The sequence below is a fragment of the Arvicanthis niloticus genome, chromosome 6, assembly GCF_011762505.2.
Source record: "Arvicanthis niloticus isolate mArvNil1 chromosome 6, mArvNil1.pat.X, whole genome shotgun sequence".
NCBI classification, from domain to species: Eukaryota; Metazoa; Chordata; class Mammalia; order Rodentia; family Muridae; genus Arvicanthis; species Arvicanthis niloticus.
The window spans coordinates 94,240,836-94,256,667 of record NC_047663.1 but is presented as its reverse complement, the minus strand read 5'-3'; the positions used below and the strand labels follow the sequence as shown (position 1 = coordinate 94,256,667).

The 15,832-nt window shown below is 47.3% G+C and overlaps 1 protein-coding gene and 1 pseudogene across 1 annotated transcript; both read left to right on the top strand.

Annotated features, from left to right (window-relative positions):
- The first annotated feature begins 290 nt into the window (after positions 1-290).
- Positions 291-7,832, top strand: LOC143442565 (bridge-like lipid transfer protein family member 3A; annotated as a pseudogene).
- Positions 7,833-8,758: 926 nt separating this feature from the next.
- LOC143442878 (bridge-like lipid transfer protein family member 3A) lies at positions 8,759-13,905 on the top strand. The gene is made up of 3 exons (XM_076937332.1): positions 8,759-8,920; positions 11,492-11,578; positions 11,925-13,905. Exons 1-3 carry the CDS (start codon positions 8,764-8,766, stop codon positions 11,975-11,977), a joined length of 297 nt encoding a protein of 98 aa, XP_076793447.1. The 5' UTR covers positions 8,759-8,763; the 3' UTR covers positions 11,978-13,905.
- Positions 13,906-15,832: the final 1,927 nt, after the last annotated feature.

Genomic DNA, 15,832 nt, shown 5'->3' with positions numbered 1-15,832 from the left:
AGTGCATCCTGTGCCAGGTACATCTTGGAGGAACTGTTTACAGTAGGAGGAGGAGTGGATCCGAGTGTGGTGGTTCAGCCTGTAATGCCAGCACTTGTTAGGCCTCAGTGACAGGAGGGTCAGGACGTCAAGGTCAGCCTGGACTATATTCAAGACCCACTTTCAGGAAACCAAATACATTCAAAGATATGTAAATATTTATAAACAAACATGCTATTGTAGTTAAGGGATGAGCCCCTATAGATTTTGGTATTTGTATGGTTGGTTAACAGATAAAGGAGCATCAGAATAAAGCTGAGAAGACCTGATTATAAGATATAAATAGAGCTGGAGAGATGGCTCAGCGGTTGAGAGCACCGACTGCTCTTCCAGAGGTCCTGAGTGATTCCCCGGCAACCACATGGGCACATGAAGCCAGAAGAAGGTGATGGATCTCCTAGAAATCAAATTACAGGCAGTTGTGGGCTGCCTGACATGGATGGTGACAACAGGAGTTGGTTCTGCAAGAGCATCCGTTATTACCCACTGAGTCATCTCTCCAGCCCTGGGAAATGTCATTTATTTTATATCAAACTCGAGAGATATTTTGGAGAGAGCACAATGCAGAAACTAGTTATGTCATATCTCTTTAGTATGATCACTCCTCAGTGCTAAAAAAAATATAGCTTATTCTGCATTTTGTGTTTATAGTTTATTTCTTATCAAAGGGAGCATATTGTTAAAGATACTTTCCCTTTTATATATGCATAGAATAATGGTCCTCCTTGGGTGGGCTTTTCAAGTTATTTTATTATTTTCTTTAAAAATATTTCAGGGTGTGTGTGGTGTGCACTGGTGTGTGTACAGCTTGTGGGAGTTGGTTCTCTACTGTCAGTGTGGGTTCCAGCGAGTGTTTGTATCTGCTGATTTCTATCCAGTCCCCTTCCTCCTTTCTGTCTTCTTTGAAGCTCCTAGGTGGGCATGGCAGCACATACCTGCAGTCTGGGACTCGGAAGTCAAGGCAGGATTGCTGATTGAGACCAGCCTGGGCCGATTATAACGGAGATTATATCTCACTAATTCTCATCCTGGTTTTGTCTGTCTTGAAGGAAGGTGATCTTTGAATCCCTTGACTGTGTGTGGGGCTTGGCAGAAGCCTGCCCTGTGATAGCAGGCGTGCCCAGCTTCCTGTTGTGCCTGCTTTTCCTCCCTAGGACCGCCCCTCCTTTGGGACTCCTCTCCTCTCTCCTAGGGCCATGCACTAGACTCCTTTGCTTTTTCTTGTCTTGTTCTTTTTTTTTCTTGTCTTGTTCTTTAGCAAGTGATCCATATAGATGGACGGTTTTTCTCACCACATTTTTGTTTGCTGTCAGAGGAAAGGATCCATTGGTAGACATCTGGTCTCTGGTGTGAAGAACAAAGCTGCTTCATACTTAACTGATTTTAAAGAATTTTTTTATTGTTTGTTTTTGGTGTTTGGCTTTTTGGAGATAGATTTTCTCTATGTAGCCCTGGCTGTCCCGGAGCTAAATTCTGTAGACCAGGCTGGCCTCAAATTCCAAGAGATCCTCCTGCCTCTATCTTCTAGCATACCCCTCCCCGCCAAAGGGATTTGGAATATTGTACTTGGCATGCACGAGGCTGCCTTCAGTTCCCAGCTTACGTGTGTGTGCTGTAGGTGAAAACGGTTCTCACATGCTTTCATCCTCAGGGATAGTCATACAGGGATAGCCTGTGACCATAATGAGTGGAGGATTTTGACAGGTGGTAAAGTTCTGAGGGGCCCAGGGCCTGACAGTGCACTGGGTAAATGATTCTCTTAGGATCTGAATTGGGTTCAGAGACAAAACTTTACCTAACTGTGATACCTTCTTGAGTCTTTCCTTCCTTCTTTTTTTTAAAATGTATTTATTTAGTTTATGTATATGAGTACACTGTTGCTTTCTTAGACATGCCAGAGGAGGGCATTGGATCTCATTACAGATGGTTGTGAGCCACCATGTGGTTGCTGGGAATTGAACTCAGAACCCCTGAAAGAGCAGTCAGTGCTTTTAACCACTGAGCCCCAACCGCTGAGCCATCTCTCCAGCCCCAGAGTCTTTCCTTTCTAAATGAAGTTAGTTAATGGAAACTGGGAGAAAGACCCACAGGCAATCGTTCCCCTTATGTGTGTTCTTGATAAAGGAGTGTCAGTGAAGCCACTCTGGGCGTCCGCTGTCCTTCCAGGGCTTTAACAGAGATGGCCAGCATGCTAGGCGTCCTATTTGGGAGGTCATTTTTCTGAGCTCCAGCATTACTTAGAAGCTAACACAGCCTGCGACTGTTAGAGGACACTTGCAGAGGCAAACAAGCAGTGAGCGCAGTAATGACACGCCTCCAGGCCAGGGACACGGGGATGAGTGCCTCATGCAGTCTGGAGCTTGAGACTCTAACTTCTGAAGTTCTGGAGTCCATGGCGAGCCAGCCTGCTTTCTGTCCTGGAGGGAGGCTGCTTCATCTCTCCTGTCTGCTCTGCACACAGTCCTGACAAGAGGTCTAAGTGAGCGCTGAGTAGGGCTGCATATCTTGGAAGCACAAAATCGTATCAGAGACCTGAGAGGAGTGGCTTCCCAGCACTGTGTGCACACACTGGGAGCTGGCACCCACGGGAGCTGGTGGGACTTTAGAGCACCTACTGAGGAGGCGGTCTATTGGAGTGAGTGTCTTCTGTGTAGGTGGAGCTTCCCACGGGCCTCCTTCCTCACTCATAGTTCTTGCTCTCTGGTTATCATGCCAGTTCCTTCCCATGTGCTCCTTTATGTCAGATGATGACGTTTCACATGGTTGCAAACTTTTTTTTTAATGGATAGTTAATTCTTCTGTGTCACCACCCGATCAGCCGGTTGGTCACTGGTTGAGTTTCGTAGACCGGTGATCGAATCTCGTAGGTCTCCACTAATGGAATCTAGTAGCTCATGAGTTGGACTGGTAGGTCATCACTTGCTGATTCTGGAAGGCCATTTGTTGAGTCTAATTGGTTATAACTGGCTGGATCTAGTACATAACTCGTTGGCTGTGGTGGCTTTTTACTGGTGCATTCTGACAGGTCAGGTGGACTCTGTGGAGGCTGAGGAAAGCTATGGAGCACACAAGTCCTGCCGCAGTGAGGGTGGGGCCACTAGTGAGCAGAATTTCTTAAAGATGTGTTTATTGTTTGTACGTGTTGGCATGTGTATATTTGTGGGTGCTCTTTTGGCAGGAAGAGGGCATTGGATCCCCAGGAACTGGAATTAACAGGCAGTTTGGTGATTGATGTGGGTGCTCTGAACCAAACTCCAGTTCTCTGAAAGAGCAGCCAGCAGTTTGAATTGTTGAACATACCTTCAGCTCCTTTCGGTCTCTTTAAGTGTTCGCTGTGTGAAGCCATTGGAGGGTAAAGGGGCTTTTCCATGGAACCTGGTGTTCTATGGATGACAGGTTGGCCTCTGACCTTCAGATGTGTGCCATGGCATGCTTGTGCAAACACATGAGTCACATGCACACATGGTAGTAAATACATTTTGAAAGGAACATGGAACACCAGCTGTTGTCCTTGGTGTTTCTGTTTAGTTGGGGTCCTTTGTTATTTTGTTGTCTTTGGGGCAGGGTAACTAGTATCCCAGGCTGGCTTCAAGTTCATTGTGGCCTTGATCTTCATCAACACTTACAGGATCACAGGTGTGCACATACATCAGGCCTAGTTCTCTGTCTTTAGGGGACTTTTATGTGGGAATGCAGAAATAGAAGGCTGTGTCGCCATTCCTCCAGCCTCTTCCCCGACTTCCCAGCACGTTGTCAGGAAGATGGTGACCATCGTAAGGAGAACGTCATGCAGTGATGGACTACAGCATTCTGATTTATCACGGTGCCCTGGGAACAATGGTGTTTTACTGTCACTCTCTGCAGGTTCACAAAGAATCTTTCCCCTGACAAAATCAAGTTGAGCACTCTGAAAGGGGAGGGTCAGCTGACCCATCTGGAGCTGGACAAAGAGGTTCTGCAGAATGTGCTGGAGCTTCCTACCTGGCTGGCCATCACCAGGGTCTACTGCAACAGGGCCTCTATCCGGGTGAGAATGGGGTCTGAGCACTGTTGCTGTCCCTAGCCAGCAGGCTTGTTTTCTTGAAGAGCGGCTCTCACAGGCCTGTGTGCTTTCCTCTTTCAGATCCAGCGGACCAAGTTAAAGACACATCCAAGCTGCTTGGTAATGGCCTTTTCTACTTGAAAGTAGTCTTTTCTTTTGTTTTGGTTTTAATTGACATGGCCTTTCTAAATGGCCTCAGTATGTAGACCAGGCTGGCCTCTGCCTCCCAAGTGCCAGGATTAAAGGTGTACACCGCCACTACCTGGTGTGTGTTTGCTTTTTTAATAATGGTTTTTACTGCTTAAGTACTATCCTTAAATTCCCTTGGGATCCAGACAGGAAGTTTGAAGTGTGGTTTGTGTTGGTGGTGCGAGGCTTGTAGCACAGTCCTCTTGTTCTGTGGTGCTGTGTGAGTTTTGTGTGGACACTTAGTTCTCTCTGTATTCCAGTGTCTGGATAAGGTGGAGGTGGAGATGGAAACCTGTGAGGACCCTCCCCCCTCCCCCAATGGCCAGTTCCACATCGCCCTTGCTTCAGGACAGAAGTTAGTCACTGTGAGCCTCGCTGAAGATGGCAGATGGATGGATGGATGGATGGATGGATGGATGGATGGATGGATGGATGGACAGATGGATGGTCTTGCTCTTTAGCTCAGGCTGGTTTCAAACTTAGGATCCTCCTGCTTCAGCCTATTAATGTGTGTGAACCTGTATGAATGAAAAGTGTGTCTCACTTTTTTTGGCTCAAAGTAAAACTTTGATTATTGAAAAATTCAGGCCTACAACTGAAGCACATAGACTAGTACTTCAAATCCCTGTGTTTCAAATACCAGACCTCAGCAATTACCACCATGTTGCCAACACTGTTTCCTTTGTACTCCAGGATTCGAAAGCAAAGCCCAGATGCCCTGTTTTACTGTGTTCCTAACAGCAGTATGGACCTGGGGGACACACAGCTTAGCACTGAGTTGCATTCCATCACATGCTGTAATTCAGCCCCCTCCCAACCCTGAGAGATCTTTGGTAGCCCAGGCTGCCTTTGTGCAGCTCAGGCTGGCCTTGAACTCGGATCCTTCTGCCTTCCCATCCCAAGAGCTGGGCTTACAGACTATGCCAACATGCTCAGCTTTCCAGCCAGTGGGCAGTCTTTTCACTTGTACTTTTTGGCTTTCGTGAACATGCATTCAGATGTGTCTGTGTGGACGGACGTGTGCTGTTGTTTCTCCTGAGTAAACACCTTCGGAAGGAAGTGCTTAGGTGGTAATGGAGGCGACTGTCAAATCTTCCCACAGCTGACCACACTGTAACTGCTTTAACATCTATACGCTTCCTCACGCCTGTGTTCGCGTTTCCTTTTAGGGGGTAGGCAGGGGGCTTCTTTTTGTTTCTAAGGGAATATAACCTCTTAAAAGCTTTTTCATTTCTATCTATTTTTTTTCTTTCTCTCTCTTTTGAGACATGTTCTCAGTATGCTGAGAACATACTGGAACTGGTTGACCTCAGACTCACAGGGAGCCGCCTGCCTCCATCTGGGTTAAAGCAGTGGTTCTCCGGGTGCGCTCTTTTTGTCATTTTCTGGGGAGATGGCTCAGTGGGTGAAGCACCGGTTCGGAAAGCATGAGGACTGGGGTTGGGGTCACCAGCACCTGTGTAAATGCCAGGCAGGTGTGGGGTGCACCTGCAGGGTCAGTGCTGGAGATGGAAAGAGGATCCCCGAGCAGGTTGGTCTGAGAGTCACAGACATCCTCTGGCTTCTGCCTCCAAGGGCTGGGAATACTGGTGTGAGCCACCACCTTCTGTCATCGTCACTGTGCTAGCGATCAAGGCCTGCGCCATGACAGGAAGGCGTATGCCATGGCCGTGCTCCAGACTCCACTGTAGTTTGGACTTGTGTGTAAGGCTGGTGTTCTGTCTCTGGGAACTGTGTCTGTTTGTCCTACTCCATAGGGACTGTGGATTAGTCCTGTGAGGCTGAGTTGCATATAAATGTACACTTTAGTGTTAGTTTCTAGATATCTATCCTCCCCGTCTTTGGTTTTTCCAGACAGGGTTTCTCTACTTAACCCTGGTCATCTTGAGACTCTCTTTGTAGATCAGGCTGGCCTTGAACACAGAGATCCACTTGCCTCTGCCCCTGACGTGCTGGGATCAAAGGCGTGCGACACCGCCTCTGCCACATGGCTCTAGATTTTATTTATTTATTTATTTATTTATTTATTTATTTATTTATTTGATTCTTGTGATGAAAAAAATCCCAGAATTGCTTTTAGCTTAACAGTTCCTTGGCCAAGGCAACAATGCAAGTTTTACCAAACCCCTTGTGGGTGGATCATCAGATGCCTTCCAGTCCTTAAAAACATAAAAATAAAAAAGACAAAAGAAAAGAAATTCTGCTTTGAAGAATGTCTGTTTTACTGGAGGAGGAAGAGGATTTCTTGGGAAGATGGGGCTAGAGGGGGTGGGGCGAGGTGGGGCGGGTCAAGTGAAGATAACCGCCTGCTTTGTGGATGTGTGGGAGTCTGTGGAAGAGTAAGTAAAAAGAGTGCTTTCCACAGCCTGAGGCCTTCTTGGCAGCTTTCTTCTCTCTCTGCCATCTCTGGTGTCTCAGGGAAGGAGGAGTGTTATTTCTCTGCTGGCTACCTCAAGGTGGAGAGGGAACATTCTTTTTTTTTTTCTTTTAAAGATGTATTTATTTTATTTATATGAGTACACTGTTGCTGTCTTTAGACACACCAGAAGAGAGCATTGGACCCCATTACAGATGGTTGTGAGCCACCATGTGGTTGCTGGGAACTGAACTCAGGACCTCTGGAAGAGCAGTCGGTGCTCCTAACCACTGAGCCATCTCTCCAGCCCAGGAGGGCACATTCTTGAACAGAGTCGGTGCTATCAACCCCCTGACCTGTCTGCATTTCTTTCATCTTCCCACTCCCTTTTTATACAATTTCATCTATATTATATAGACTCTTAGAGGCTGCAGAGGTGGCGCCGAGGTTAGGAGCACCAGCTGCTCTTTTAGCCGATCTGTGTTCTGTCCCGAGCACCCGCATGGCAACTGTTCCCACCTGTAATTCCAGCCAGGTTCAGGTACCCCCCGACTCCCTCCTTTGACTCTGTGGGCACAACAACCATGTGAGGCAGTGCACTCACACGTAAGGGAAATAAAACAAATAGTAAGAAAATCCCCAACCAAAACCCTTAGGGGTAAAAAAACAACAGCAAGGAGAAAAGAAGTAAGAAAAATAAGCAGCCATGTTGGCTGCTGTACTGGCTCTGACCACCACCTCCCCCAGCCATTGCTGGTGTCCTGGCTCTGACCGCTGTTTCCCTCATATGTTGCAGTGGGTACAGCTTTGCTGAGAAGGTGGTGGAGGGTTTGTTCATCATGGTCAATTCCATCACCATCAAGATCCACTCCAAGGCCTTCTCTGCTTCCTTTGAACTGTGGCAGCTCCAAGGTTATAGTTAGTGTCAACCCCAACTGGCAGCAGAGTGACCTGCATCTGACCTGTATCACTGATCCCCGCCAAGGAGAGGAAACTTGTGAAGTTGCTGTAGGGCCACTGTCCTCCTTGGCCTCACCAGTGTGGGAGAAGCTTCTGTCACCCTGTTCCGGTGCTTTCAGAAGCCAGTTTGGTTTCCACCCGTATTATGCACACACGGGTGTGAGCATCTGGGGGTCGGCTGGTGCCTTTGGTAAATCAAGCAAACCGGAGTCACTGTGTAAGAAGTCGGTGTTCCAAAGTGCCTGATGGTCCTTTTCACCTCCTGGAAGGCGAAGGCTGCCGGGGACGCCAGCACAGTCACTCTGAGGCCTTGGAAGACACCAGGAGCTAACTGTGTTCTCTGTGACCCCTCAGACCAAAGACTGCATCGTGGTCACCTCTAAGCTGACCTTCCTCCTGGACGACCTGCTCTGGGTGCTGACTGACTCACAGCTCAAGGCGATGCTGAGTCGCTGAGTGCGGCCGTGGAGAAGTCGGCTCAGCAGAGAAAGAGCCTGGCTCCTGAGCCTGTGCAGGTCAGAGGCACACTGGGCATCTGCTTGGCTGTGGGGCAGGTGGCTAGCCCTAATTTGTGCCGGTGTTGTGGGGAATGGAGGCCTTTTTGGCTTGCTTACGGGGTTCACCACGTGTGGAGTTGCTTGTGCCTGTCTCACTTGTTTGCTCTGCTCACTGGGGTCCCCTGTGTGTCAGATGGGGTGCTAGCCTCTAGAGGGAGGAAGTAGCATGTCTCTACCCTTGGGACTTCCCACGCCTTAGAGAGTAGACAGTTGACAAGTTGCTCCTAGGTGCTGTGACAGGTAAACCCCGTGCACTGAGAGCACCGCCCACCAGCACTACGGTGCACTTAGCGAGGACACTCTAGAGGAGGTGACTCAGACCTGAGGACACAGGCGCTAGACTTGGTGTGGGCTGTTGGAGTTTGAGCTGCTTTCTCAGGGGAGTGCTGAATGAGACACTAGACAGCAGTTATAAGACAGAAGGGGTGCTGTTAAATCGGGGTTTTATCCATGTGGACTATGCTTACAGAAAGCATCAAAAGAAGCCTCTCAGAGCCCAGAGTTGACATCTGTCTGTCTGTCTATCTGCATGTCTGCCTGCCTGCCTGCCTTTTCCCTTCCTTTCTTTCCTTATACATTATTATTATCATGATTATTGTATGTACATAGGTTTTGCCTGCATGCTTGTTTATATGAGGGTATTGGATCCCTTCGGACCTGGAGTGCTAGCCACAGGAGTGTTCACAGACAGGCGTGATGTGAAGGAGTCTTCCTACCACCTCCTCATCTCTCGCCCGGACCTGCATATCTGTGATGACAGCCAGTCCAGAGAGCCAGGTGTGCAGAGGCCTGAACCTGGCCACTCACACATTGTTGTTGGTCCTGGGCAGAGCCTCGGATGAAGGCTCTTCAGGCATCGCTTGGTACCCAGCCCTCCTGTGGTAGCTCTATGTTGGCACAAGGGAGAACACTACAGCCTTTAGTGCATGCTGGAGCCAGCTGTCACACAGGACACACGGCAGGCCCTTTTCCCACCACACAGATGCAGAGCTTCATAGATTGAGCCCAACCAGCATGACCCTTGTCATCCCCATGTCTCCAAATGCTGGTGTTTGCCAGAGGTGCAGAACCACTGGCAAGATTTTTAGGAGAAATAAATTCAGTTGTAGGAGACCTCAGAGTTTTCAGATTTCTCTCTTTGTTAGAACTGAGGATTGTAATCCCAGCACTTGGGAGGCAGAGGCAGGCGGATTTCTGAGTTCGAGGCCAGCCTGGTTTACAGAGTAAGTTCCAGGACAGCCAGAGCTACACAGAGAAACTCTGTCTCGAAAAACAAAAACAAACAAACAAACAAAAAAAACCCTGAGGATTGAACACAGACCTTGTGTGTATCCAGAACAGACATGTGTTCTGCCCCCCAGCTCCATCCAGAACCAGAATGTTCACAGTTGAGTTATTTTAATACTGTGTTGTGATAGTCAGATGTGGTGGCACACAGCTGTAATCCCAGCATTCGGGAGGCAGAGGCAGGCGGATCTCCATGAATTCGAGACCAGCCCCGGCTACACAATGGAACCCTGTCTCATTATATATGCTGTATTTATATGTGTAGAGAGGTTATATTATGTTAGTGGCATACTTAAAATAGTATCATACATGTGAATTTATATTTATTCAGAACGATTGACTTTTTTCCTTATGATCCCCGCAGAAGCCAGTAACCTTTTGCTTACTCTGTTTGACTGTCCTCGAGTAGGAAGTGCATGAAGTCCGTCTGTCCCCATTTACCGCACAGCCAGGGTCAGGCTCCAGTTGTTCCGGGCGCCTCCTGAGTCCCCCTTCGCCCGCGAAAAGAGACACGTGAGGCGGTGTTCGGGTGATTCTACAGCGAGGCTTTACTCTTGTATAAGCAGAAGCGGAAAGACGGAAAGACAGGAAGAGGCACAGCTTAAATACTTCTGATTGGCTGTTCACTCATTACCCATAATACGCCCCGGGATGGGCAGTGATTTGGCGCGCTTTTTGCCTCTTGCACCTGCGCAGTTAGTTGTTTACTAGTGGGAGGACACAATGTCCGCGCCATGTTGGAATGGCGGATGTATCACCGTTAACCATGGCTTCCTACATCCAGTGAGATAGATGCTGCACTGGCTGAGGGGACCTTCCCTGTTCACTCGCTCGCTTGCCATTTCATATGCTCACACAGGACGGCCCTTTGTCTTGCTTTACTCTGCTCACCTCACCGTAGGCTGCATTTGCCATTCGCCTCTTACCTGCTTACGTCGGAGGTGCTGAGGGGCGGCTCAGCTCTATGAGCGCCGTGTAGGTGCTGCACCACTGAGCCACACCTGCTGTATATTTGCCTCTAGTAATGAGACCAGGATTCACCGGCAGGGGAATGAATGTGCCCGCCTTTTTGTCTTTTCCACCAAGCAGCATGCCCATGTGGTTGGCTCCTCCTCCATCTTGAAGTAACTCCGCCTCCACGTGGGCAATGGCAGTGTAGACATGGCTTTTCCACCACAGGAAGTGATTATGAGAACAACTATTTTTGTGTAGTAATTTCTTCTCAGTGTTGCTTAGGTCCTTGTGGTGGTGAATGTCTTTAATCCCGGATGGGTCCCTTGAGTCTGAGGCCAGCCCTGGCCACACAGTGCTCTTGCTGGTGGTGTGATCCACGTGTGATCCCATTGCTCTGGAGGCTGTGACACATGTACTGCCATGAGTTTGAGGCCAGCTTGTGCCTCATGGCAAGACCCAGTCTCAAGAAGACCCTTCCTCCAGATACAAAGAGCACACTGTTGTAGATGCCCAGGTTGTAACTGTAGCCGTTGGGAGGTGGAGGCAGGAGGATCAGGAGTTCAGGGTCACGTTTAGCTGTGAGCATGAGACTGAGATTCATGAGACCTTTCCTAAAAGGCATCAGAAATCCCCAAAGCATTATCAGTGACTGTAGGTTTAGATCTAAGTTAACACTGATAGCTTCAAAGTAGCTAGTTTGTTTGTTTGTTTTGGGGGGTTTTTTGTTTTTGTTTTTGTTTTTTTTCTGAGACAGAGTTTCTCTGTGTAGCCCTGGCTGTTGTGGAACTCACTCTGTAGACCAGGCTGGCCTCAAACTCAGAAATCCGCCTGCCTCTGCCTCCCAAGTGCTGGGATTAAAGGCGTGTGCCACCACCGCCCGGCCAAAGTAGCTAATTTTAAAGTTATTATTGTTCCTTATCCATGAGTTGAACAAAGGAATCTTTGTATTCTTTTTAGTATATAATGGACAGATAGGGGCTATCTTATCTGTAAAGAACACTGGTTACTCTTGTAAGAGGATCAGGGTTCAGCTCCCCAGAGGGCTTCAGGTGATGCCCGGGTTTCTTTGCTTCTCCAGCGCTGTTCACCTGTGCCTTTCTCTCATAGGTGTCTCCGCAAACAGACTTACGGGTGGTGCCATGCAGCTGACCTTCCGCAAGATGGCGTTTGACTATTACCCCTTCCACTGGGCAGGTTAGAGAAACTTAACCTGTTCGGCATGACCCCAGATGTGAGGACAGATTCTGGGTTCAGAACTGACCAGCCAGCAAAAGGGTGCTGGATATTGCTGCTTGTGCCTAGGGGGTGCTTGAAATCTTTCTAAGATGACATCTGCAAACCTTGTCTCATTCCCCTTATTGAGAGAGATCTGCATGTGGGGCTGGAAGAGCGTGGTGTTCTCAACACAGCTTCTTCTCATCTCAGGGAACTCTTGAGTTGTGCTTGGATGTAATTCTGAATTTTGACTCTCCTAACAGGAAAAAATCACTGGGGCACTGGACTGTGGTCTTGGGCTGAAGTCGTGTTCTTCTTCCTACAGGTGACAGCTGCAAACACTGGGTGCGGCACTGTGAGGCCATGATTCTGAGATGATTGAACTCCACTTCAAAGTTCTTGTGGGCCTCATTTCTGCCTGAGGCTTGCCTCATGCCTAACGTATCTGATTATCTACTGCTCTTGGAACAGAAAGTGAGAGTCATGAGGATAAGGGATTGTACATGGTGCTGTCAGTCTGAGTGTAGGGCCCAGTCTTCACCTCATTCAACAACATGGGCAGATGAACAGTTATAGCAGGATACTTTAGTGTTCCTATCCAAATAGGATCCCTCAGATGACTTGCTGAAATGTAATCTGGGCTTGATTCTTAGATCTTGAGACTCTGTTTCTGACAACTTAGTTACTAACATCTAGAGAGGCTGAGTAGTATTCATTCATTTATTTATTTATTTATTTATAGTAATAAAATGAAAAAGTGAAGCCTCAGGGTCCCAGAAGTTTTCTGATTTCTATAATCCATCAGCAGAGCATTAAAAAACAACAAAGCATGCCTCAGAATGAAAAGTATTTTGAATCCTGGCTTCATGGTCCGGTACAGACTTCTGCATTTGCTGAAATTCTTGGTGCAGGTGTGTGCTTTGTTCTTTGACATTTTGAAAACTATTTGCACAGTAAGATCTTAGAGCATCAGCAAGGGTTGCAACTCAGTCATTTCAGTGGCTGAAAGTTTTTTAAAGAACCTTGTTTCCCCCCCAAAAATGAGATAAAATATTTGAACAACTGTTATTAAAAGAAAAAAAAAAGCTGTGCCCTTCTCCATTTGAGTCACCAACCAGTATCACCTCTTCACCTGTTGGAAGTCCCTGGAAGCATTTCAGACTTAGTCTTCTAGCCTTCGCAAGCACTTTAGAGCACCCTCCCCATGGCATCTGTGTTCTCCTCCTGTGCCTCCTTGGGAACTGCTGGTCTTCACTCTCAGTATCTTACTTAAGCACTGCCACTTTATTTCTAAATTTAAATGTGTCTGTGGCTTTACCAGCCTGTTAACCTACGAGTCCAGATGTTGAGGATAAGATTGCTGTCCTTCTATACACCGTACACCATTCTTTAAGGCTTATGTTTACCTCAGGAAACTTACTCTAGTATCTTCTCATTGATTGAAATCTCAAGTGATAAATACTTCTTCATAACTAATTCTGCCTTAGTTCATTGAGCCATAGGTCAGGCAGCTAGATGGTCAGTGAGCCATAAGTCAGGCAGCTAGATGGTCAGTGAGCCATAGGTCAGGCAGCTAGATGGTCAGTGAGCCATAGGTCGGGTAGCTAAATGGCTGAAAGCTCTTCAGAGTAGAACAAGGAGCTCCTGCCAGCACTGAGTCAGGGACACGTGGCAGGAGGACAGAGGGATTGCCATCTGAAGCTAGGAAGCAAGGAGCTGGCATGTTGCCTCTGGCGATGACAGTGCTCCCTTCCGGGTCAGCTCATAGGTTCTGGAAGGGTAAGTCTCTCATGCAGCCGCCCATGGAGCTAAGTCCCTAGCATTTTTGTAAAACTTTCAAAGATGAATTTAGTTGCAAAGTTGAGCTAAGCAATTTCCACTGCAAGCTTTTCAAGCCAAGAGCTATTCATCCTTCTCATCCTGGGGCTGAGCACAGTTTTAGACATGGTTAGTTCCCCTTGGACAACGATTGCTCCATTAACTGTCCCTGGGGAGGATGAAGGGGTTTACTTGTGGTATGGCCAGGCAGTGGGTCTGAGTCTTAACACATAGTTCAGTGCTGGGCCCTTGGAGAAAGGACTGTCATTGAAGACTTAGACAATTTGGGTTAGCTCCCTGCACTGATCGCTTCCTGCACATTCTTTCCCTTGACTGTGAATGCTCTCACAAGGAGGTAACTTACATATTTGCTTTCTGTTGAAATAACTGAAAGTGTTAAATCTACCAGTTGTTTATGTCTTGTATACAGAGTGTCATATGTATTTAAGTTGTATATTTTTATAGAGTAAAGTCAAAGCAAACACTGGTCTGCTGGCTGCATTGATTTGTTGAGACCCTGATCTATGGTGTAAAACTAGACTAAACAAGACTCCAGTTCCTAGTCAGCTGTGATCTTCATTCTGCAAGACATGTTTCTCACCATAATTCCAGCACTTGGGAGGCTGAGGCAAGAAGATCATGAGTTTGAAGCCAATGTAGGTCACAAAGGGAAACTCTGCCAAAAAAAAAAAAAAAAAAAAAAAACAAAAAAAAAACCCAGTAGGTGTAGTATTGAATGCCTGTAGTCTACCCTTCCACTCAGAACAAGAGAATCAAGAGATTGCTGGTCTGCATAGCCAGCTACAGGCTAACCAAGCTATAGAGTGAGACCCTGCCTCAAAAAACAAAGCAAAGAGAAGCAAAGGAGGACCTCTTAGTTAAGACTCCAATGGGAAAAATGCAGAGAATTGCATCTGTTGGTCCCTTAGGCCAGTCTGACTTGATTAAATGTGGTTTTGTAGCTCACTGAACCCATTGTTAACTCATTCTGAAGTAGTGCAGAGCAGGCTAAAGTGTAGTTCAGTGGGAAAGTGTGTGTGCTTAGTGTAGCTGGTGCTCTGGGTTTGATGTCCAGCAACACCCCACTCCCCCCAAAAAGTAGTGCTGATTAATGTAGTTAATTCAGTTAACCAAACCCTTAAGCTAAAGGATTGCGTCATCGAGGAGTTTGAGGACCTGTAGGACCAATGCGCAGGAAGCAGCCTGTCTCTGAAGGCTGCAAATCAGAATTTTGCTTTTCATTCTCATGTAGACCCCGGTCTGCCTAGCACACCAAGAACCCAGAAAATGGCCTGCTTCACTCTGCTGTAACTGCACATCTTGCAGACATGTTCCAAGTGTCTCAGTTCTCACAGGGCCCATCTGTCCTCCCTGGACACAGAGGTAAGTCCAGGGGACAGGAATGTAAACCTAACTTAGCCCATCAGCAGGCTATATTGCTACCCACAGTGTGTGTGTGTGTGTCTGTGTGTGTGTGTGTGTGTGTCTGTGTACATGCTTATGTGTGTGTGTCTGTGTACATGCTTATGTGTGTGTATGCATGGCACACATGAGTATGAGCACATGTATGTTGAAGCTAGAGATCACTGCCAGGCATCCATCCCTCCTGATGACTTTATTCTGTGAGGCCGGGTTTCTCATTGACCCTGGAGCTCACTGAGGAGGCTGCACTGGCTGGCCAGCAAGTTGTGGGGTTTTCGTGTGTCCCCAGCACTCAGACTACAGGCATGTACTACCATTCCCGGCTTTATCTTTTGTTTTCATGTGGATTCTGGGGATTGAACTCAGCTTTTATGGCAAACACTTTACCAACTGAGCCGTGTCCTCAGCTCTGCTGCCTGCGTAGAACAGATGAGAAAAACTGACTCAGGTTGAGTTTCCCAAGGTTGTGCAGAAAGCCATTCAAGCCAAAGGCTGCTCAGTTTTAGAATTCACACTCTAGCCAGGCAGTGGTGGAGCATGCCTTTAATCCCAGCACCTCTGGAAGACAGAGGCCAGTAGGTCTCTGTGAGTTCAAGGTCAGCCTGATCTACAGAGTGATTTCCGGGACAGCTGAGGCTACACAGAGAATCTCTGCCTTGAAAAACAAAAGCAACAAACAAACAAAGAATCCAAACTTTAAATCTACAGCTATAGACACCTCAATTTACAAGGTTATATTCTGATCTTTGAGAATACCTTAATTTGGGGCTGGAGAGATGGCTCAGTGGTTAAGAGCACTGACTGCTCTTCCAGAAGTCCTGAGTTCAATTCCCAGCAACCACATGGTGGCTCACAATTGTCTGTAGTGGGATCCAATGCAGTCTTCTGTTCTGTTTGAAGACAGTAACAGTGTGCTTACATATATAGAATAAATTAAAAAGGAAAAAAAAGAATACCTTAACTTGGCTGGGAACATGGCTCATGGGTAAAGTA